This window comes from Drosophila subpulchrella, chromosome X, assembly GCF_014743375.2.
Source record: "Drosophila subpulchrella strain 33 F10 #4 breed RU33 chromosome X, RU_Dsub_v1.1 Primary Assembly, whole genome shotgun sequence".
NCBI classification, from domain to species: Eukaryota; Metazoa; Arthropoda; class Insecta; order Diptera; family Drosophilidae; genus Drosophila; species Drosophila subpulchrella.
In genome coordinates, this window is record NC_050613.1 from 24,623,408 (window position 1) to 24,648,327 (window position 24,920).

The window sequence follows — 24,920 nt, forward strand, 5'->3', positions numbered from 1 at the left end:
AAAACACCAGTGCATTTGAGTTTGAAATACCAAAAAAAATTTATTTTCCCTTAGGAGAGAGTCAGAAAATTCATATTATAAGCAATTTTGTGGATGATTTCGATTTGTTGTCCAATATTTGGGATTCGCTAGCGTAAAGTGTAGTATTTTTTACAATTCTTGAAAGTTGCAGGGGGGAATAAAAAGAACTCAGATTAGAGCTTGGGGTTCGTTTTTGCAGGTCCGAGAATTACAATTTTGATTGAGAGAATAACAGGATAGACTATGGTTCAAAGGATCGATGCGAATGAGTTTTTTTTTATAACTATTGTATATTGTATATTGTATATATATATATATATTTAATATTCGTGTGTGTTTCTCGTGTATCTGTGTGGTGTGGTATCTGTGGGTCTGGGTATCTAAGTATTTAATATGCTGCATAGCCAATCCAGATGCTAAACGTTCTCGACTTTCCCTCACAATAATTGCCTCAAGCGAATACAGTTTTTGTCGTTTTTGTCTTCCGATGTAGCTCGAAAAGTTCATTTTTTAATTTTTAATTGTTGTTTCCAAGAATTTGGAGATTTTGTTTCGGTTGGTTTTTCCTTAAGGTTTGCTAAATGCTATTTCAATTTCTCTTTTCGTTTGTCTTAAGTAAAATTGAATCAAATTCCTCAGTGCTTGCAGTGCATATCGTACTTAGTAATTCATGTTGTCTATGCTTAGTGACTAATTCAAAAAAAGTAAATATATATCATATATGTAGGCATATACATAGATTAATGGGGATTATCTTCTTACAATTCTATATAGTTTATAGGACTTGTAGTGAGTGGTTGTAATTTGGTATATGTACACTTTACAGTTAAGCAGTTTAGAACTTTTCGATAGAAATACTTTCAGACTTGCGTAAGTTGATAATTAAATATATATATAGTGTATATCCAGGTGGAAGGGAGAATCCAAAGTCGTTGTCTGTTCAAAGTTTCGGGTTGGGTTGGGATCGAAAATAAACCTCAGAATCGGGGGAAATCGTGGAAATTGGGAAAATCGGGGTGGGGTTGGAGTGAAAGTAAGTGTATTTACAGGTTGGTTGGTGTAAATAAGTAGATTACTTGCACACACATAAATTCCGCTTTATTACGTTATCAATATATATATGTATATAGTATGCTTACTATCGTACAGTTAGGCATTGTTTTAGGTATATCGTTCCGCCGTCCATATCTGTGTATCTTGACCTTTACAATTTTGGTTTGCCTTACTTGCTAGAATTTCATAAGACTTGCGTTTCATTTTCCATATTTTGTTCAAAAGTTTCACTTAAACGATTCGAAAAAAATATATATACTATATATGTATGTCTGTATATATATATATATAGCATCTATGTTGTTTCTATATACACATCATGCAGTAATTGCCTCCACTTAATGTTTAGTGTCCTCTGTTTTGTATCTGTGTGTGGTGTCCTGTGAGGTGTGTCCTTGTGTTTTAGTGTCTTGTGGGTACTCAACTTCTACAAAATGCACGAAAATATATCCATAGTTTTGGCTTGGACCCGGTTGTTCTCCGAACAGCTGTGCATCGGTGCATTAAAGCACTTTGCCCGCCATTTTCTAGCATTTTCTGCATTTTAGCCCTCAGTATTTAGTATTTTGTATTCAGTATTCATCATCATCATCCACCATTCATCATTTAGCATTTAGCCCGTCTAGATCGATAGATAGCGCTCTCCTCGATTAACACTAACCTATTCCCGCATAAATCCTTCAACTACAATTTCATTTTGAAGCTTTGTGTATATAGCAAGTTGCGAAAACTAACCAAAACGTTTCAGAGTTTCAATTTCCTATCGATTACTGTTTGAAGGATCGTGTCGTATAGTTTCTGTTCATAGTGAATGGTTTAGGGGGATAGCAAACTCTCATCGGCCTTCTGCTCGGCTCAGTTGCTATAAAATCTCTAGATTGTCATTTGCTAAATATTCCTTACTCAACTCTGCTCTACTGCATATGGATTTCCAGCTGCGACCGTATTTATGGTGGTGTTTCAAATTTTGAAAATCAATTTAATACCAAAAATAATAAATTATCTAAAACTGTTTTAAAAATGTAATGGAAAAACAGAGAAATTCCTGAACATAACTTTTTTTAAAACTAATTTCAATGTCTAAAAGAAGTATTTTTATCAACACAAAGAAAAATGTATTTAAAAAAAATATGACAAACTCTAAAATATACTAATAGTACTTAAAAAATTTACATTTACAAATTCATAAATACATTTTAAAGATTTAATTTAAATAAATAAAATTAAACTTTGCAAGTTAATGGTAATATAATACTAAAATTATTTTAAAAAAAATGAATTTTTAATTGTCGAGAGGGCACCACCACTTTTTAGACCGCAGCTGAGGAATTCATTAGTTGCCGCAGGCGGTGTAGATTGGTGTTACGATTTTGGATTCCGGTTGCCCAATGGGTGGCACGTCTTATGGGGCGTAAAGGCTGCATGCCCGAGATCCCGCAATGCCGGGATCTAAAATCGTTAGACTTCAAGACACTTCAACACCATCTGCGACAGTCTACGATGTGTGTAATTAACTTTTTTATGTTTTTCTATCGTTTATTGTTTTATTTGTATTTTTGTTCCTTTCCTATTTTCCTTCGTGTGCAATCCAAAACATGATTACCCACGCCGGAAGCGCGCCTCCGAGACCGGAAGTGGCTCCTAGGGCGGTATGGGTGGAATGCTGGCGATGGCCCCCACGGGTCCAAACCCAATCCGATATTCCGAAAGCCAGAGCCATGGTTTTCCAGGAACAAAGTCGATTGCGATTGGACGGGGGGGACAGGGCTGCATTCGGCCAAGCCTCGTAAAGGTGATCGATACTTTATCGTTCTCGCTCTTGCCTTATCAATCGATAAAGAGATTTATCGCCTATCCTTATTATCGCTATAATCGTTAAAGTTAGCTAAGCCGAAAAATCCTAATGGGGTCGCGGTAAACGTAATTGACTCGACAATGTGATTATATATATAATTCGGAATTTTGAATTTTGAATCTAAGCAAAAAGAAAGAATAGAAAATAATTAAAGAAAAGGTAGCCCTCTACTGTACATAGCATACATATGTATATGGTTCGATTAACGGCTATATATAATATTGTGGTATTCCATAGTTACTCTTAATTTGATAAAATATGCATGCGTCTATATTACGAGTGTGTTTCATTGTTCCTTTGTGTTACGAGGGTTTAAAATTAAAGAGTAAAGAGTACGGAATATAGTATATATAGGATAGTAAAGATAGTCTTTGTGGGTCCCTGCCCTGCCCTAACGTCTAGTTTTTGTTCTTTGAGGGCAGGTGACCTCGTTTTTTTGGGGGGGGACGCCATTGATAGGCCCAAGTCTTTCGGTTTGAAACGCTGAGGGTTCTTTGGGGTGAGGGTGTGGGTGAGGTGGAAGTGGGTGGTATATCTATGGGGGTTGTGCATCCTAGTCTGTGCATCGGGACTGTGTATGTGTGTGTGTGTGTGTTTGTCTGTGTCTGAGCGAGATAGCATTAGCCGCTTAGGGCATAGTGCGTCTCTCTTCTAATCGTGCTGCTGCTCTGCCATTTTCTTTCTTTTCTTTTTTTTTTTTTGTTTCGACAAGAGTATTCAAGTTCTCACTTAGCCTAGATTGAATTCCAAAAGAAGTACATATGGTAGAATTAAATATATAATTAAATATATAGGCTATATATTTGCTTAGTGTGTCTCTGTGTGTGTGTTTTTTTGTTTGTTTCATTTTTTCAACTTTTTTTTTTTGCTTAGTTGGTAGTACAGCAAAAGCCCTCTGCTAATATCAATTTCTATTTGCTCTCGTTCTCGCTCTCTAGTCCAATACATTAATTAATTTAGATATCACAATATAATCATTAATCGTTAATCAATCGGTAAGAGAAACAAATAAATTTTTGAATTTCTTTTGCAATTGCCGCATTTTAATAATAACATTTTTTTTGTTCGTTCTGTCGTAAGGTAATTAAAAATTGAAATTTTTTCCGGACAAATGTTGCCTTTCGTTTCGCTAGCTTTTTTTTACAATAAATTAAGTTATTATTCCATACCATTGTCCTCTTAAGCGCTAAATGTGTTGAGTGTTCTTTTGTGTATGTATTTTCTTTGCTTAGTTTAAATTAGATATCTCTCGTACATGCTAACACAAAAAAAAAATTGCCAAAAAAAAGCCATTATCGTTATTATGATTATTATTATGTATGTATGTTTGTTGTAGGATGAGTGCCTCCGCTGAATGCTCCACTTAGATCCGGGTCTGCACCTCCAGATGCATAAAACGCTCTTGACCTAAGCGAAACCGGAACCGGAAACCCGATGTGAGTTTGTGGAATGTTGAGTTGATTTCGTTATCGATTTCGATTTCGATTTCAGTTTCGATATCGATAACGTTCGATTTTTTTTAGTTAGATTGCATTTTATACAATACATTGTCCATTTTGGTTGTTTTTGTTGGCATAGAAAGGAGAAATATGCAATGTTAAAATTACGTTCTTATTTTGGATTACTGATTTACTGATGGATATTCTGGTATTTGTGGTTATCAATTTTGTTTCACTGCTTGGTTTGGTTTTGTTTTGTCTGGTTTTGTCGTGAGTTAGCCCCACGGCGTAAGCTTGTCTAGCGATTGCTCTACTTGGAGGGGGCCCGCGGCGATTCTACAGTCGTCTAGTCGTCAAACCAGCCGTCGACGGGCTGCGTCCCCTGCTTACTTTCCAAATACGTGGCTATCTCGTTGGCGTTCTTGTTGAAGGCCACCATCATGGGCGTGTTTCCGCCGGAGTCCATGCTGTCCAGATGAGCGCCAGCGGCCACCAGCATCACGCAGATGTCGCGACGGTTCTGCTCGGCGGCAATGTGGAGCGCTGTCTGTCCACTTTAAGAGAAAAGTACGGAAAGGGGGTTCTTAAAAGGTCTTAATGGCGTTTTATTTTTAGATAAGCTTTATTCACAGCTATGGAAAGCTGTTTTGTAGGAGAAAAACAGTCCCACACCGAAAGAAAATAGATTTAAAACTGTATAATGAGATACTTGTAAAAAGGTGACCCAAAACTTTGCTTTAACATCGAATTACTCTTTGTTATAAAGCTATACCCCTACTTTTGTGTACTTTCTAAAAAACTGAATCTAGCCAATATTTTTATTTTAATGATGTTAAATTATCTATGTTTCCAAAGGCTTTCGGAAAGGTGACCCAAAACAGCACCTCTATATCCGGATTTCTGAAAGCATTTGTTCCTGGAAAAGTTTGTGCTTTGATTCTTTAATATATATTATAATATAATAATCTGCATTAAAAATATTATAGCCTTTGGAGTTCAATAATGAATAATTTTTTGATCAATAATTACAGAAAGGTGACCCAAACGTTCATTTTAAGATTCAATAACTTGACTAGCTCTCGCTTTTAAGTAGTCTTACATTTATACTTGTATAGTGCTTATTTGTTTATCCTTTTTAATGTTAATTTTTTTAAAAATTGCGATGGTTTCCAAAAAGGTGACCCAAACCTGAGTTTCTATAGGCTATAGCTTGACTAAATGGAGCCCGATTTCACAGTGGCGTATCTCTTATCTGTTGTGCTTAAATTTTCTAATGGACTTTGGACTTACAGCTCCTTGTCGGCCATGTTGATGAGACGTCGTGTGGCGCTCGCGATAATATATTTGACAATGTCCCTGTGGTTGTATTTGCAGGCGAAGTGCAACGCCGTCTGTCCGTTCTTGTTCACTGACTGTAGTGAGTATCCTTGTTCATGTAGTGCACGTAACTGGAAGAAAGTGGGGATTACGGGTGTTAGAAGGCCACCAAATATATATATATATACATCTTGGGATTCATCTAGTTATAGACTATAGAAATATATGGAACAGTTAAGCTACCATATTGAGATCGCCGCTCTGGGCTGCTAGTAGTATGGCATCGGAAGTTTGCTCCAGTATAGGGCTATTATTCAAATATTTGTGTGTGTGTGGGTGTGAAAGAGAGCGTTTTGCGTGTGTGTTGGTATTTTTGTGTGTGCATGGAAAAGTAGAGAAAATAAAAAAAGAAAATTCAAGCATCAGTTCGGTTTGAAATTCATTCGATCGATTTAAATGTCGATGATACGAGAGATACGAGATAAGGACGGAAAGTAGGTCAGACAGAGAGATAGAGAGAGACAGAGATAGCCACAACAGACAGTCTAGTAAGTTAAGAAAGAAAGAGACAGATAGTTATACGGAATACCTGAATCCATAACCAAAAACATCTTCGTTGAAACTGAATAAACGATCTTTGTTGCTGCATGCAGGATTTATTAATATAGTACAGAAATTAAACAAAATTAGGAAATTATTTAAATTATATGAATAAGAAGAGGGGAAGATGCTGAAGAGAGAGAGAGAGATAGAGGTATAGACAAGGCGAGTGTGTGAAAGATGGAGGATATACCGTGGACCATGATTGAAGCGTGTGAAAGAGAGAGAGAGAGCAAGCGAAATATTGCCAAACGAGCAAGACAGCTGCGAAAAAGCCAATTGATAAGTCTGGCAGAGCGAAAGAGATAGAGAAAGAACGCCCTATGTGAACAAAATTTTTGGGTAGCTAGTGCCGTCTCGCTCGGATTGGCTTTCGGTCTCTTTTCTTCGCATGGAGTTTGAATGAAATGCTGAACGAATCGGGGGACGCTTTTTTACCTCTTCCACTTCATCACTTTAATGGGCTTGGAGCCAATTTGCAAATCCTCATCTTTGTGTATTTTTTAGAATGTTTCAATTTGTGTGGGTGTGTGAGTTTTTTGTGTGTGTTTGTTTAAATTCGAAAAGAAATTCACATATTGTTAGTAAGCCATTGAAATAAGTGAATCATAACTAAAATCATGTACACAATAAGTCCAAACTACCAGGCATTTAACCTACCCGCATATATTTTCAGTGTCTTTTTTGTATTATTTGGTTGGTTGGTTGGTTGTTTTGGTTGGGATGGATGGGATCGTAACGAATACGGTTTGGTCCTTGCTACGGTTAACTGTTGATGTAAGCCGGGATTATATACCAGATAGTACCAGGAGTGCTCGTATTTAATGCTCTACTCACATGCGATCGTGGCAAGGACTAATCTGTATTCGGCTCCTCGCAATTAAGACTTGGACTTTTAGCGGATGTGGGTGTGTGTTTATGTGGGTGGCGCACAGTTGCGGTCGAAATAATAGCATCAATGTTATGGATCTACTTTTTACATAATTAAATATTTTTTTGGAACATTGTAATGTGTAAAGTAATTCCTTTTGAAAAAAATACTACATTCAGTAGATTTGAATTTAATTTAAATTCTTAAAAAGAGATTTTTTTTACCGGACTTACTTATTTAAAATTTGTTTAATTTTAATATGCTCATAAAAAATGGGCAAGCAAAAGGATAAAACATGGTTAATATTTTCTTATAAGGTAAATATTTTTTTGAACAGATTATATTCTTCTTTTTGTGCTTTATTTATACCGCAACTGCATTTCTCTATGTGTAATGTTAGTGACTAAACATGCGAGACATAATTAACCATAAACAAAATGCAATGCAACGAAATTAAGGTGGGCCGACTGCAACTGGCACCCCTTCCTCCACTCCGCCCCCCCTTTGGGATCTTTTGGGACTTTTGGATTTTATGGATCGAAGATATATAGGGATCGGGAACGTGGGATCTCTTCAAGATCGAGGGAGTTCAGATCTCGACGCGACGCTTGCGGAAGTGGAGGTGGAGGAACATGCGCCTATCTTGGTACGGCAGCTGCTCGGCCACCTGCTGCTGGTAGAGCGTGAGGCGCTCCTGGAGCGGCAGCTCGTCGGCGGTACGAGCGGTCTGTCCCGCCCCCGGTGGCCAGCAGCCAGCTAACAGGATCCTACCGGTGCTACCCGGGCCGTGGCCCTGGGCCTGGTCCAGTTGGCGCCTCTCGTTCTGCGCCTGCCGCTGCGAGAAGGCCGCGAAGGAGCGCTCCTGGTCGGGCGTCTGCGGCATGGTGGCCGCCTCGTGGTCCAGGATGTACAGCTCGTCGATGGCGATGTCGCAGATGTAGTGCAGGTGCTCCTGGGCACGGTCGATGCGGAAGTAGTGCTCCGCGGTGCAGGCTAAAATGGGAAAATCGAATATATATTTTAAGGTTAAGATAATATATAAAATCAAATATTATTTTATAAGGTGCTTTAAGCTTTAACTCGTATCAAAAATATTTGAATTCCTTGTAATTTAGCTACTACTACTTTGATATAAACTGGTCTAGTTAATATCAATGGCCATATGACACTGTCAAAGTTAAGGCACTGACTGGATTTTTTTTTTAAAAAATGCATTTCAATCTACATTATGTTTGTAAACATGTGCGTATGTTTTTTGGGTTATAATAAATTCATAAATTTAAACTAGTGTCATACGGCCATAATTTCTCAACTACTGTATCTATATTCTAGTTTTATTGGTCAAATATGATATGTGACAGTTAGTATATTCCAGAAATTAATGTATTGAAAACAAAAATCTCAAAGGTTTAGATATGCTAAACAATTGTTATGTATAATATCCTAATTTTGATATCAGAGAAACCTATAGAACGTATAGTTCAAAAGCTATAACTTACAGTCGATGAAGCACCAGTCCTGGGAGACTTTCGGATAGGAGATGGATTCCTCGAACTTGGTATTGAGCATGTTGCGCACATGCTCCAGATCGCACTGGGATTCGATTTCGATTTGGCCAAGTTTGTTGGCCAGTTTGCGGAGCATCTCTTTGTCATAATGGTACTGCTCGTACTGTTGCATTGTGACGCGCAAGATGTTCAGCTGCATTTTCTCTAGGGGGTTTACCCTGTAATGAAGAATTATATAAAATGCATCCATATAGATATGAGGTGTCCTACTCACTGAACATCGCCACGTCCGTGCTTCCTTTTGGACAGCATCAGCGCCTTGTTGAGCAACTCGATCTCGATCACCGACGGCTTCACGCGGCAGGCCTCCCCGTCCACCTGCATCGGAATGGTCCGCTTGGTGATGATCCGGGCCTTCCGGCACTGGCAGATGCAGGTGCCGTGCATCCCGGCCTGCAGCATGGGCAGCTGGTAGGTGGTCAGTCCGACCACCTCCATTAGGCCGTCGTCGATCGAGGGCTTCGAGGCGCCGAAGGAGTCGTTCCATGGGTGGGTGCCGCCGCCATAGCTGCGGGGATAGAGAGGAAAGTGGGTTAGGTTTAGGTATAATCGGTAATATTGGGTAATATAGGATAGGATTCTTAAAAAAATATATATATTTTAAGAACTCAATTAAATGAAGGCTACATTTAATTAAAATTTTATGAAAAAACAAACAAAAACTGAATATTACGCAAAGATCTCTAGAAAAGGCGTACGGGAAACGAAAGTTGAAGTTGTTACTGTATAAATAATTAAAGCCAATCATTATAAATGGATCGGAATCATTATTGATGGAGTTTACAGAACGTAAGCAATGATAAAGTTAATATAAACAAGGAAGAACGCTATAGTCGAGTACCTCGACTATCAGATACCCGTTACTCAGCTAAAGGGACCAAAGGGAAATGGAGATATGCAAGCAGCAAAGCGAGATTTAAATGCGCCACCTACCGGCGGAAGACAGATTTAAGCATTGTGGGCGTTAGGGTAGGCGTGGCAAATTTTTTTTTGGATCAATCGATAGGCATTGACGAGACCAATACATTTCAGTTAAAATTTTTAATCTAGCATAAAAATTGTGGGCGCCACAGGCTTGGGCGGTTTGTGGGCGTTAGAGTGGGCGTGGCATATTCGCATAACAAACTTGCGCTGCGTACAAGGCTACGGAATCTAAATCTGAAATCCCAATACTCTATCTTTGATAGTTTCCGAGATATCCGCGTTCATATTTACGATTTTTTGAAGTTTGTAGGCGGTTTGTGGGCGTTAAAGTGGGCGTGGCAAACTTTTTTTTGGGTCAATCGATAGGTATTGATGAGAACAATTTATTTCAGTTTAAATTTTTACTCTAGCATCAAAACTGTAGAAGCCACAGTTTTGGGCGGTTTGTGGGCGTTAGAGTGGGCGTGGCACTCTACTGAAACAAACTTGCGCTGCGTAAGAAGCTCAGGAATCGGCTCGCCAAATCTCAATAGCCTAGCTCTCATAGTTTCCAAGATCTCAGCGTTCATCCGGACAGACGGACAGACGGACAGACGGACAGACGGACAGACGGACATGGCTAGATCGACTCGGCTAGTGATCCTGATCAAGAATATATATACTTTATGGGGTCGGAAACGCTTCCTTCTGCCTGTTACATACTTTCCGACGAATCTAGTATACCCTTTTACTCTACGAGTAACGGGTATAAAAATCATACCTTGTAATATGGAGTTTTAAGGTTAATATCCTTAAAGATCTACAGAAAAAGACCCACCTGGGAATGTTGAGGAAGAGGACGGCATGGCAGCCGGCGTCGCGGAGCTTTCCGGTGAAGTCCTGGCCGTCGCACTCGAGTGTGACCCACTGGGAGAGGTTGCGGTACTGTCGCAGGATCAGATCCTTGCCGCCCATCTGGCCGTAGTACATCTTGTTGCGCAGCCGCGAGTTGAAGCGCTCCGGATGGGCCTCCCGCGCCTCGTGGAACTCCAGGGCGATGTGGGCATCCACGCCGAAGGAGAAGTAGTTGTTGATGACGTTCAAGGGGACGTTCGGCTTGCTGCGGTCCACATGGTCATCGGTGACATCCTCGTTGGGCGTGACCTTCACCCGCCAGCGGTCCATAAGCACGCACTGCGACATCCCGATCTCCCTCAGCACCTTCCCGATCGGCTCGTCCGTGTAGCCCTGAAAGAAAATAGACTTTAAAATTATTGAGGCTTTTATGTGCAATGATTCAAAGCAATATTAGGTGTAGATTACACTAACTACAAATGAAGATCAAATATAAATAAATGCCTTCAAATTTGCTACAGTCGCTGAGAAGCTTAAAGTGAATTTCTTAGAGCCAAGCTTTTTTTTTTACTTATAAACTATATATATGGCAGTGGGAAATTCAGGATATCAGGATTTTACTAGCAATACGGAAAAGTCTGGAAAGCCTTATTATTATATGAAAATTACTTTTGCAATAAAAGTAGAAGTACTTACTGTAGATTTATATGTATCAGATATGATTCTAACTATTTTTTTCATATGGGAAGTCATGAAACTTTTATGTGTTTAAGAGAATCGGCGTAGTATTTCTTAATACTTTCTTTTTGACATAACGGGAATAGGTTTTTTATAAGAAATAATTTTTGTAAACTTTTAAATGTTATATTATGTGGCTAACAAGTCGTATGGGTAATTTTTACGCTTTAAAAGCAAATTGCTCATACGTTCTGTTGCCCTCGCCCAAATTTTAAATTTTTAAGACAATTTGTTTTTTTAGTCCCTCAGGCTAATCAAAAAGATCTGAATAACTGTTTATAATTTATAACTAACTAAATTAAATTCTATTGAATTTATACCACTTTTTTTCGTGTTGCTTAATATTTAAAAGTGGTACAAATTATTAAGTTCTTGCGTCACAAAAGTCAACTTACCCCTCCCCATCCGAGGGCGCGGGCGAGATCATTTCCGGTGCCCAAAGGAAGGACACCGACTGCCGGAACTGGTTGGAGTGGCGGTTGGATCTGGTCCAGGACGGAAAGGACCCAGCCGACGGTGCCGTCGCCTCCGCACGCCAGAACCCTCAAATTGGGCGCCTTCCGGAACATGTCCAGGCTGCAAAGAAGGGAAAAGGGGTTCAGTAAAGAAATCAATATTCAGAATCACATCCTAAGCTCACAGAAGTAAATTGTACTTTAATCTAAACAATACAACATCGAGATTTATTTGGCCTATTTCTCAATGTTAAGTTATCTTTAGTCACTAAGTTAAATTGCTGTTTCTAAATAACAGACTGTGTCTCAGATTGAGAAAAGGGATTTTTCTTTTCGAGCAATTTAGCTTCATTTTATTTTTCTTTGACAGATAACTATTGAGAAGGGTACTTTTTCGAGTGATTTATGTAGGTTTATTTAGAATAACTAGGTTGGATGCCTTTACATTGGAAAAATTATAAATATAAAGTTCTGCACGCGTTATCCTCTGGTGGTTGGCTAAGACTGACTAAAGTATCTGGTAACACTACCAAAAGAAATGGTGTGTTCACACTATCGAAATATCAGTATACACTGAATTAGGCCTTGTTCACACATGCTAGAACCTTAACCTGTCATTAAGAAATCAGCCGCAAGGGTGGTATTTCCATTAAAAGCGTATAATAAACCTAATTTTATTTCATATTTACGTATTTGAGCTTTAATATGAAATTAATTTGTATTTCATATTTCATTGTGCTCCTTAATAATCGAGTACTCACCCCATTTTTGGGCCGCCCTGCGTAAGATCGAACACCTGGCGCGGATTGAGCAGATGCTGGAACTTGCCCAACAGCTTGTGGCCCTGATTGCCGCCTGACTTCGGATTAATAAACACAATGACCGGGATTACCTCCGGCGACGGAATGGGCTTCACAATGAACGCCCGCGGCTCCTTCTTTTCCTCCTTGCCCTTCTGGCGGCGCTGCGTCTGCTTCTTGCTCTTGCCTCCGCCCCCGCCTCCGCCTCCAGCCCCACCGCCCCCGGAGCCACCTGCCCCGCCCCCTGACCCGGAGGCGGCATTGTTCTTGTTGCTCACGCGTATCGAGGACTTGAAGTTGCCCTTGGTCGGCAGCTTTACAATCCACGAAGGCGGCACAATGATGGGCGCATAGTTGCCTGCAAGGGGAAAAAAACGGGATGAGTGGGGGTCTTACACGGGCCAAAAATATGTAGGTGTAGCCTTTCAATTGTATATATTTTTTATCAAAAATCATACACTCAAAAAAGTAGTACATCAGAATTTAATCAATTTTTAAACCATTGCCTTTTTTATTTTAGAGCATTTTTTTTTTTGGTAAATGTATTTTATAGGATCCACTAAATGTACTTTAAAGAGCAGATAATATAATTTATAGAAACGTGATTCATCGAATATGGAGTGCGAATTTTTTGACTGTATAATATAAAGGGGGCGTAATGTTTTGAGTATATGATTTTTGGGTCCTGCTAAATTTGGCAAAGCAGTTTTTACCACATTGCTGAAAAGTAGTTTAGACCACTTATATTAAATTCTAATTTAAAAATACTTATTTGATGATATTTTGTATACTGCAAAACCTAACATGTTTAAATGTTGAATGTTTTTATTTGTAAATGGCAAATATTTTGACTTTTCTTAATTTTGTTTATCGTATGTTAGAAACTTAGGCAATTTATTAAGACGAGTTTTTATTATTGATGAAAACTTCGAGTGTTATTTTGTTGGAGTACAGCGAGTTTCGTTTCAAATTTACTTAAAATTTTTAATGGTTCTATAATACTTCCTTATAAACTAGAGCCTTTCGTCACAGTGCCTAAATTTTAGGCCAGTCCGGGGTCCAGGCTAGAAAAGCTAATTGTGTGTGGAAAGTGCTTGAGGATTGCCAAGCGACTAAATTTAATTTGCCACCTTCGAGGGGGAATCAAAAGGGACCTCAGCTGCAGAGTTGTGGCTGGGAGTTGAGGGCCCAGCATAACTGGCATACCAAAGAGCAATTATGAATGCCGCAACTTGGCCAACGGACCTCAATAGGGGATCTCCACGCCAGACAAAGCACCCCCCCCAACCCCCAACTGTCTCGTAATTCTATTTCGTACTGTCTTGTCCTCATCTCCGGTCGTGTCCTGTCCCCCATTCCCCTTAAACTCGCCTGTGTCCTCTACCCGGGGCGTATACGTAATGGTCTCTGGCAGGGAGACCAGAGTGTGTTAACAAGACGCTCATTGAGACACTTTATAAAAACGTGAACAGGAAGCGGTTAAGGCGCCCCAGCTGCCACATCATCATTGTCATAGTTGCACATAGTTGTTGGGGGAAGGGAATTTCTTTTTCTTTTATATAAACAGCAACAGCAGAGGTAGTGGCACGTTAGCATTTGCTGCAATTACATTAATTGAAAATAGTTTAGTTCCCTGGACATTTGAGGGGCAGTTTATGGCATAAGATGTTGCAAAATGCCACAATTCTCTTAGAAATCCACAAGATACAAAAAAAAAAATGGGTGGCTTAGCTGAAAGCCAAGATACTGGTTAATTCGTTAGGGATTTAAAATATTTTAAAGCAGTTTCAGAGTAACTTTTTTTTGGAATGACTTGGAGGGCTTGAAAAAGGTTTCTTTATTTCAAGCAATGACTTCATTTCGGTTGACTTTTCTTTGGAAACACACAAATTGTTTTACAGAGAACGAAAAAAAGGTTGGCCAGTCAAACTATGACACAATTTGTTTACCTACCAAATAAACCGCATAAAATACAAAATGGGATAGAAGTTTAAGAGGTCCAAAGGGTTACGGGCCATTCCGAGTATTTCGTTTGGGTTCGGTTTTAATGCACAAATCTTAATTAAGTTAACGGACCGCAATTTATTTGCATGCACGTCACGTAATTAATCAAGGGAAACGGGGGCAGGGGCAGGGGCAGGGGCAGGGGCGTGGTCCTTTCCCGGAAAAGGGGGGCAGACGATTGACTCACCCAGACGGCACTCCTCGCCGATTTTGGACTGGTTAAAACAGGCCTCCTTGTTGTGGTAGACCTCGTGGCACCAGGCACAGGCCAACGCCACAATCTCCTTCGACCCAAAAAGCTTGCTTTGCACCGCCTGCTTCATAGGAAAGAACTAAAGGGATAAGTGCATAACAAGTAATATTATAATAATATCCTATTTCCAGAATCACTCTATATATTTGTCACACAGAAAAACAAACGAATGCAGATTAAACGCACGTGGCTAAGAAATGTAAAATTAAATTGAATCAATCAGGTTTACAAAAACTTAGTCTGAAGAAAGAAAGGTTAGATTAAGTTATAAAAGGTATATTAAACATAAGCATAAATACCAAAAATCGAACATTTTTAGAAATAGGAAACTATTTTTTTATTTTTCTTTATAGACATTCTACTAAACTTTGATAGGTCTTAACTTTGTATTATACTGTGACAAATGAAGTATGTTTTAAATATTTATTTACGGATTTAGAAAAATCTTGATTTCTGGAAAATCTAATCTACTTTATATTTGTTGGCCGTATAGCAAAATGTAAATATATTTGAAATATTTTTTTTTTTGGTTTTTACTGTACTTAATTTTTGTAGGCTTTAAAAACTTAGCCAATATGATAAAGCGAAAGAAAATGAATGTTTTTTCATTTATTAACAATTTTTTAAGATCTCTCCACTTTTTTAATATTATTTTTTAAAACAAAAATTGAATTGAAGTACGAAAAGGATAAGAAAAACAGAATAAACGTGTGTTTCGTGTGGGGGTCCAACCTACCTTGCCGCACTGCTTGCACTTGCCCTTCTCCAGCTTGCGGTGCACCCAGTGGTGGTGGGTGGTGGTCTGCTCCCGGTACTGCCGGATGCCCACGTCCCGGTAGGTCGGTTTGCAGGCCAGGGTGCTCTTCTCGTTCACGAACGGAATGCAGTTGTGGTGCGCAACCAGCTGGCAGGCGGAGCACTTCATCCGCTGACCGCTTTTCTGAAATGGCACGGAAGCCCAGGGAGAACTTGAGATTTTGTGGAGGTAACAAAGATATCACGCAATCCGACTTTATTTCAAGGGGTTTTCTTATAAAAGATTAAATATGGAAAACTATTCACTGGTAGTTTTAAATATTACTGGGAGTTTCAAAATAAGTTTGTTCCCAAGAACACATATACATAATTAATATATATTCATCATGTTATTAGTTTGGTTTTGTCTTTCAACGAAAATATCACTACAATACGCGTTCATTTAGTGGGTTTTCCTATAAAATGTTAAATATTGATGACTATTTAATGTTAAAATCGAATATATATCTGCGAATTTTAAAATAAGTTTGCTTCTAAAAACACCTGCACATTTATTATATATATGAAAATATATATATTTACTATATTATTCTTTTGTGTTTCAATAAAAATATACCCACTATCCTCCTCCATTTCAGTGGCCTTTCACATAAATATCACCATAGTCCACCTTTGATTCAATTCTTTATATTTGAAAACCATTTAATGGCATAAATACAAATTTAAAAATATTTCTAGGTATTGAATGTATACATATATATAGATTCACCATGAAATTAATTTGGTTTTGCGTCTCCCTTTTCAGTACGCTAATTAGTAAAATCCCGCATTTCCGCAAAACCGCATTCAAATGACGGAACTGCAACTGCCGTTTGCATTCTCGAAAACAAACTTTGACAATTAATTGCTGAGGTTTCTGCGGTTTGACAGGTGAAAACGGATTCCCGTCAAGGATTCGCAACAGCCTCAGGTGTCTAAGAGTTGTTTTCCCTCGGAAAACTAAAGAAAAACCTTGTGCAGTGGAGCAGCTAGTTGGTTTCTCTTTTTGAGTCTGCCTTTGTTTAATTGTTCCCTGCAAACTTTAACTGGGATAACTTTGCATTTGGCCTTGAGCTGGCTAATTTCTCAAGTTTTTCAAGCTATCTAGGGTTAAACTGGAGCACCAAAGTGGCCATTTTAAATTAAAAAGGACCCCACATTATAAATGATTTTTGTTTTAATTAATTAAGTAAATACTTTCTGATAGTCCTTCAGTAGACTTCTAGCCTAAATTGTATTAATACATATATCAATAAGAATATTTTTATACAAGGTGCTTGTCCTTGTAGGTCTTATTATAATACGAGTTACATCATGATTTTTTGCGAAAAATGGCAAAAATTAAAAATTTCTTGGTTTGAATCCCGACGGATTGCAATTTAAATTACGAGATCAACGATGTGTGACATTCCTCAAACGGACCTTTTTTTGCATTATGCCAGCCAAAATACTGATATTTTATGGCAAAAAATATGGATATCGAATATGGATTTTTTGTCAAAAAATACTATTTTTTTTGCGGTTTTTCCATCGTATTTTGGCCAAATCAAGGCGTTCAGCTAAAAGACCGACTGTTTTGGGCAGCTGACAATCAATGCTAACAATCCCCATCACTTTCCGGGAAATTTATTTTTTGACCAATTTTCGCATTTTTTGTAAGGGGTTACATCATCTATTTTTGCGAAAAATGGCAAAAATTAAAAATTTTCAGGCTTGAATGCCGATGGATTGGAATTTAAATTACGAGCTTAACGATGTATGACATTCCTCAATCTGACCTTTTTTTGGCATTATGCCAGCCAAAATACTGATATTTTATGGCAAAAAAATGGATTCAGATTTTAGTCCAAGTTACTCCCAAAAATTAATGTTTAACAATTTTTATAAAAAAACCTAATAGCTTAAATTTATTTTAATTAAGATGATGATATTTTTCAATATTTTCTTTTATAAGAATTTGGTTCTTTTACTAAATCAATATTTTCTGACTTTCTATTTTGACTTTCTACCTTTCCCCAAATTATCTTGTTGTTAGATACAAATTGAGATGGGACAGGACCTTTTCCTTAGAAGCTGGTCTGCCCCAAATGACTATTTTGCCCCCTCGCCGATTGACAATGAGCCTGATAAAGTACACATTCTGTTGCTTTTGGCTGAAACAGATGACACGCCCATCGTTCTTGATCCAACCCCCCATTCTTTTTTTTTTCTTTTTTTTCTTCGCCTTTATTGCGTGAATGTTGGACAGGCACGCAATAAATAAATTACGCTCACATGTAACCTGCCCTTCAATCCACGTTGCCCTTGTGTTAATTGAATTGAAGGAATGTTCGGGGGACATCCATGGTATTCACACAATGTGGCAAGTATTCATGGGTATACTCACAATGCACTCCTCGTTCAGGCAGCAAAGATCGCCGGAGGCCGAGGTGGGCTTCCAGTAGTGCTCGCCCTGCACCGCATTCTCAGTCCAGTCGGGCACAATCCTAATGGGTCGCCGGGAATTGCTGGCGGAAGCGGTACGCCTGCTTGGAGGAAAAGAGATGAGGGGTCAAAGGTTAGAGACGATTTCTTAATTGCTTAGGATATCATACACCTATGCGTTCGATAAGTACTGGGAATGTGACCCTCTAAATATGTTAATACTGGTTCTTGTTCCAAACCTTAAATATTATATATATATATTATTAAAATAAACTTTGAAGATATTGGTACTTTACTTGTTTAATATTTCAAATATTCCTTTGAAGAAATACAATTTTTTCAATGTGAAGAAATACTGGTTCTTATTTAAAACTTAAAATATTATATATATATATATTATTAAAATAAACGTTAAAGATATTGGTACTTTATTTGTATAATAATATTTTTTCAATGTGATGAATGCATTCTCACATATTTTTATAGCGTTGGGATACCTTCCCTAATCATTAGAGTTCACAATTTAAATTTATTTAAAAAACACTTCGTATTCAGTGTGATGAACGCATTCCCTTATATATTTATAATAATTTCTTGTAGATTCAAGTGTGGGGATTCCCCTGCGAAATATTTCAGGGACTCACCTCTTCCGCCGCCACGCCCCCAGGGAGTCGAGCTTCCGCTGCCGGAAGGCTGACTTCCGTTGCATGCCGATTGAGGAGCGGCGAAAGCGTCGCACTCCGCCCGCTCCCGCCGCCCCCGCGCCGGCCACGCCCCCCGCCACACCGCCCCCAACCGATCCGAAACTATCGCTGCGCTGAAGTCGACGTCGTGGCGTCGGCAGCGACGGCGACAGCGGCTGCGAAGTCGATGTGTTGCTGTCGTCGCTGTTGCTGTTGCTGCTGCTGTTGCTGTTGCTGCTGCAGCAACTGCTGATGCTGCTTCTGTGCAGCCTGTCCAACTCCTCCTCGTACTCATCCTCCGTTTGGAACTCCTCTCGAACTGCGTGCAATAATCGCTCCATGCCGAATATTGCTGCGGGGGTGTTGCTGCTGGTGTTGCTGTTGCTGCAGGGACAATGGCTGCTGCTGCAGTTGATGTTGTTGCATATATTGCAATTACAGCTGCAATTCTCAACGCCAACACTGTTGCTATAGTTGCAATCGCTGCTTTTGTTGCTGTTGCTGCTGCTGCTGCTGCTGCTGCAGTTAATATCGTTGCAGATATTGCAATCGCCTTGGGAATCTGTGATAGTGTTGCTGTTGGCATTAGTGGTACTAGTGCTATTTTGGCTTTTGCTGCTGCTACATTTGATATTGCTGCATGTATCGCTGTTGCAGTTGCAATCTCTGTTCGTGTTGCTGTTGCTGCAAGTGGTCGTGTTGCTGCTGCAGTTGAGATTGTTGCAAATATCAGTGTTACTGTTGCTGTTGCTGCTGCTATTGCTGTTGCTGTTGCTGCTGCCGCAATTGTAGCCGCTGTTGTTGCTGCTGGCGTCACAGTTCAAATAAGATATGAACATGGTCTTTACAGTGACTTATTTTTCCACATCCGTTCCCTTTTACCTGCCTTTTTTCGTTTGGCTTTTGCACGTTTTACATTTCACTTCACTTCATTACACATTCGCTGTAGTCTGGAGATTTTTTCGGAACTGTTTTTGTATCTTTTTTGTATTTTTTTTGTATCTTTTTCTGGTTTCGATTTTTCTGGCTTATTTGCATTCAGCTCCCAATCGCAATGGCAACCGCAATCCCTATCCCAATTCGGATTTCGATTTTTGCGACTCTGATTCTGCTGTCCGTTTTCGTGTCTGCGGCTGTCATTATGGCGCAAAAAGATTGCCCAGAGATTCTGTTTTGGGTTTGGCTTATTATTATACGATTTGATACACTATTTGCCCCTATTTACTGGGGTATACTCAAATTTGGATGCAATTGGGCCACGCAAAATATTTAGTATATTTAGTATAATAGTATTTTTTTTATAGGGTGTAATATGGGATATTTTTTGGGATATTCTGAATAAGGTTAGAAAATATCCTTTTTTAACGGAGCAGTGATTTACTTGGGGTATTCTCAAATTTGGATGCAATTGGGCCACGCAAAATAAAGTTTTTTTTTTATAGGGGGTAATATGGGATATTTTTTGGGAAATTCTGAATAAGGTTGGAAAATATCCTTTTTTAAAGGAACAGTAATTTACATGGGGTATTCTCAAACTTGTTCTCAAAAAAAGTATTCTGTTATAGGGGGATGATATGGGATATTTTAAAATAGTTTGAAAATATTCTTCTTTAAAGGAACATTCCTAGAGATTAAGTTTTTTCTGTTTAATGGCGCTTTAACTGAGAATTCCTTGGAAACCAAATACTGTTTCTTCGGGAAATTAAATTATAATCCGTTTAGAAACATGTATTATTACTATGTATATTAAGAAACGAGGGTAAAACAGTATAATCTGTTTGAAAACTGTAGCAATTACTTGATTTATTTCGAAACTTATCAGTTAATAGAGGGTGTAGAGAGTTCCCCAGAGTAAGTTCAGAATGGGAACTTTGACCGGGTACCTTATTTGGATATCAAGATTCCCCTCTCGCTCACTCCCCCCATCCCCCTCGCCTGTTGTCTCGCTCTAGCGCACAGCAGGTGGCATGGTGTGCGTGTGTGCTTAATACATTTGTATACATTTTGTTTATGTGCATTGTAATTAAATTCTTATCAGATGGAAATACATACAGAAAAATGTGACTCGTTTTTCTCGGTATTTTTTTCTTTTGTTTTTTATTTTTTTTCCCTGATTGCGTACTACTGGTTTTAGAGAGCGAGAGGGCATTTTATTGGCCTGGCAAATTGCAGGTTGGCAGATTTTCCATGTCAATTGTCAAAGTACGCGGCCTTTTTCCTAATATCCTTACATTTTTTCTTTATTTTTTTGTCCTTAGACGCGTTTTATGTGCGGTTTGTGCGCGATTTGTGTGCGATTTGTGTGCGTTTTGTGTGCGATTTGTGTTCTGTTTTTGACGCGCTACTCATATTTTGGCATCCACGCTTGATTTACCATTAAATGTAGCGTGTCCCCACACACACAAACATATACATACCCTAAAATTTCCATAGAATTTTCCAAGCTTTTCACTTTTGCCTGTTTGGAATTTTCCTAACCCAAATAGAAGCTTATAAAATATTATCTATTACCTTAAGTAAAACATTTAAAACATCCGAGCAACTAAGTATTTGCAAGATATTTAACGCCTTTAATTATGCCAAAAATGCAGCAAGAAAGTGGGTATTTTTGAGTCAAGGGACAGTGGGCGAGGCAAATGTGAAGGAGGAGAAAGGAGAAAGTGTGGCAGCTTTTTCAAAGTTGCAAAATTGAATTGCAAATCAATTTGCCGACTGCAGTCTTAATACATCACAATGGACGTTTTTCCTTGGGCAGGAATTGCTGGGGGAAAATACCGGGGGGAAATCGACTTGAAATGAAAATCAATGTTGAGATGGCTTTGTGCTAATAGTTCATCAAATAACTTGGTGAAATCATTGGAAATTCCATTTCCATTTTGCTTGTCTGCTGGAGTGTCCGTTAGAGGTTGAAACAATGGAAATAGCTCGAATTTCCTGAAATTCAATCTCGAAGTGAGAAGTTGTCAAAATGCAAGTGCTTATTGAGAGCCCGATTAATTGGGATCTTAAAAGGGTAATTCAAGAATTTTTCGATTTATTGATGAATGCTAATTATTGGAATTTCCATATTTTCTTTGGGAAAATCTAGACTTTTTCCACTAGGAGTTAATTCTGAAATACTTATTTAATTTACCATATGAGCTTCCCAATGTATGCATTCAATTAAAAACCACCAAACAGCGCTGTTTATATAATTTTAAGCCACTCAGAAAATCAATATGTAAATCAGACCAATTTGGCATTGCAATCTATGATGTTTAAATGCAATTATCTGTGAACCCTTTGTCAAAGTTTTTGATCACAACAATTTCGCCCGCTGTCGAGAGCCCAAAAAGAGGCAATCATCCGTAATTAGAATCGTTTGATACCAAATATGAGTGGCCACAGAAATAACGAGGGACCCGAAAACCGAGCACCGAAAAACTGAAAACTGAGAGCCGAAAACACAGCCAAACCGAATAAAACGAAGCCAAGCAAGACGTAACAGAACTTGAAACGCAATTTCAATTCAAATGTGATTAATTTCGATGTCGACTGCCTTTGAAGAGCTCTGGACTTTGCCGGCAAGAGGGGTAAAGAAGGTGGAAAAGCAGATATAGAGTGGATGAGTGGGCGGAAAAGCGGGGAAAAGCGGGGAAATGCTCGGCTAATGAAAGGCAAACTGTCGCCAATGGCCCGGACTTGGAAATGGGATTGAGATTCCTCCTCATTGACAAAAACGAAATCGATAAAAACCTTGAAATATATCTTTACGTATTTCGATAATGACACTTTGCATTCCCCCATCCCAAACCGCTGACGAGCTCTTTGACTTTGGCATAATAAAAACGTATATAAAAATGCCGAAATAAATAAATATTCTAAAGTGCTGAGCGGCATCATTATCAAAGCCTCATAAAAATAAATAATATACCTTAACCCTTGACGAAAGCTATTAATAACCCGCCCACACAACTATATAGATCCTGCATAGATAGCTCCTGTATACGCAAATATATATATTATACATCATCCATTCATTTGCACATTTAAGCCAATGGGAAATCCATTTGAGCTGGCCCAAATGAAAAATTATCTCCACGTCCTGGCCATCGTCGTCGTTTGCGATTGCGATTAATGCCCGGCATTGGAATTGAAAACGTGGCAACAACTTTCGAGACCGGCCATCCACCATCCCACCCAAAAACCCGGTTTCCAGCTCCCCAAAATGGGATTCTGGAGTGGCAGCTCCTGCGAAATGGCAAGAACTCGAGAAAAGGATTTTAAGCTAATGAATATTAACAATGGCCCCCGCCTTTTTGGGTTGCACGCCAAGAAATGGGTAAGTCAGCACTGGAAAATTAAGAAAAAGTGTAACCTAACTTGGTTCTAAAAAAATATTATATCAAAATCACTGCAGTATGTAAATATGAATTGATTAAGTATGCTAAAATCTTCCTAGAACATGGGATATATTGCGGATATATAGAATTTCATTGAACAAGGTTAATTCTAACCAAATATTAAGAGCCTAATATCTATAATTTACTTTAAAAACTACTGAAATATTTAATTATAATTTCTTATATGTTGTTTATAGAGACTTGTTTATAGAGCCTTCCGATTCAAATGTAATACATTTTAATTCAAGACCCACTCTCCATTTCTCGCTGTGTAACCTCAGTGGAGAAGTAGATGCATCCGGCAAATGGCCAGAGATTGGGTACCAAAAAGTGAGTGGAGGGAACGAGCCGGGGCTGCAAATGAAATTAATATTCTTAATTGGCATTAAGCGTTTGGCCTGCTGGTGAGGTGTTTTCTAGGGGGCGGTGGCCAATAGCCAGTAGCCAGTGGATAACGAGGCCAACAGGGGGCAAGATATTTCAATGGCCAGAGCAACAGGACCTGCAAAATATGCATAGCAACGGATGGGGTCCGAACTCCAAACAAATCTCTGAAGCAAACTTTTCAGACGGACACGCCTGAAGACCGAAGACCCAGATCCAGATGCTGATGTTCACCCTGGCATTTCAATTTTAGCCCAAGGCTCTTTTAGTGTCTGTGTCAAAAAGTTTTCCAACAATTAATAAACTTAAAGGGAAATCGAAGAGGGGGAACGGGGCCTGAAAATATTCCAGAGAAATCCTTTAACCATTTTTGATAAGAATCCATTGAAAGGCAAACTTATTCCTTACAAATGCGAATCTTGGGCAGCATCTTTTAATTTTGTAAAGAATATATTAAGAAGAAAAATATCTATATATGAGTAAAATCTTATGGGGCATTCAAGTTACTTTACTCTCTACCCGAGATATCTGATATCTTGGCTTATCAGAAAAAAATATGAGCCACTATGCGTTGCCACCTCATCGTTTGCGTGAATAGTTCGACCCAGAAAAGATTTAACTTTCGGTCAAAGAACCCCTGGAACCCCCATATCTAGCTCATATCTCAACTGTTTATATTCTGCTTCCGTTCCGCAAGCTTTCAAGCTAAACCTGGTAGCTGCCTGCCTAATCTATTGCACAATCAGAAATTATCTGGGGCTACTAAAATTTATGAATGAATTTAAGCGGCTGGCAAACAAACAAAGGCTCCCAGAAAAGAAAATCCCACAAAAAAGTATATTTATAAAAAAATCACATGGCTTCTGTGTAGAATAATCCATTTCTTAATCTTTCTAATGTTTTACTTTAGATTTAAATATAAAATGGGAACTGATATCATCGAAGCACAATTTGATACAATAATTTTTCATGTGTTTAATGTACCATTTTCCTCCTCTTAAACACTTTAATTAAAATACTTTGTTTGGCAGTCAGAAAAAGCAAAGATGACGACGACATCATATTTTCTTTTTTCTTAATTTTTTTTGCTAAAAATACTTAAGTTAATTATGAGAACAGGCAGCGGGCAAGTCAAACATTTCAAATCTAAAACATGTGTGTGACTTGATATTTATTTTTAAAACAGCATTTATATATGTGTGTTTTCTCTTGATTTTAACCACACGGCAGGTGGAAGGGAAAAAGAAGGGGAAGCGGATGGGAAGGGGAAGGGGAAGCGGATGGGAAGGGGAAGCGAATGGGAAGGGGTTACACTCCCCCTGGATTTAAGTGTAAATTTATGCCGGCCGTCGAAATTTAGACTGGAAATTAGTTGCCGATAATATTGCCATACGCTTCGATGAAGATGCATATTCGCGGTTTCCATACGAATATTAATATTGTTATTTTTAATATTATTTTTATCCCGCCGGCTCACGTGGCGTATGCGAAATCAGCAGGCCCCTCAGTCCCACCGCCCC

The 24,920-nt window shown here is 38.7% G+C and overlaps 2 protein-coding genes across 28 annotated transcripts in view; one reads left to right on the plus strand and one right to left on the minus strand.

Moving 5' to 3' along the window:
• The window catches only part of LOC119557808, a 75,065-nt gene that overhangs the window by 22,388 nt on the left and 27,757 nt on the right, over window positions 1-24,920 (plus strand). The window lies entirely within an intron of this gene.
• LOC119557804 (eye-specific diacylglycerol kinase) overlaps window positions 1,094-24,920 on the minus strand; it is a 135,883-nt gene continuing 112,056 nt past the window's right edge. For 4 of the 25 annotated variants that reach the window (XM_037870730.1, XM_037870727.1, XM_037870711.1 and 1 more), the window contains 15 exons: window positions 17,914-18,052; window positions 15,469-15,672; window positions 14,667-14,811; window positions 12,437-12,833; window positions 11,616-11,796; window positions 10,466-10,890; window positions 8,939-9,232; window positions 8,656-8,882; window positions 7,928-8,149; window positions 6,724-6,775; window positions 6,275-6,328; window positions 5,929-5,992; window positions 5,659-5,816; window positions 4,759-4,922; window positions 1,094-4,336 (listed from right to left, as the gene is read on the minus strand). In XM_037870730.1, coding sequence (XP_037726658.1) covers window positions 4,293-4,336; window positions 4,759-4,922; window positions 5,659-5,816; window positions 5,929-5,992; window positions 6,275-6,328; window positions 6,724-6,775; window positions 7,928-8,149; window positions 8,656-8,882; window positions 8,939-9,232; window positions 10,466-10,890; window positions 11,616-11,796; window positions 12,437-12,833; window positions 14,667-14,811; window positions 15,469-15,672; window positions 17,914-18,052 — 2,770 coding nt within the window. In that variant the 3' untranslated portion in view covers window positions 1,094-4,292. Of the gene's footprint in view, window positions 4,923-5,658; window positions 5,817-5,928; window positions 5,993-6,274; window positions 6,329-6,723; window positions 8,150-8,655; window positions 8,883-8,938; window positions 9,233-10,465; window positions 10,891-11,615; window positions 11,797-12,436; window positions 12,834-14,666; window positions 14,812-15,468; window positions 15,673-17,913; window positions 18,056-18,595; window positions 19,803-24,920 lie in introns of those variants that run through there. The other 21 variants (XM_037870731.1, XM_037870728.1, XM_037870710.1 and 18 more) reach the window with 18 other exon arrangements.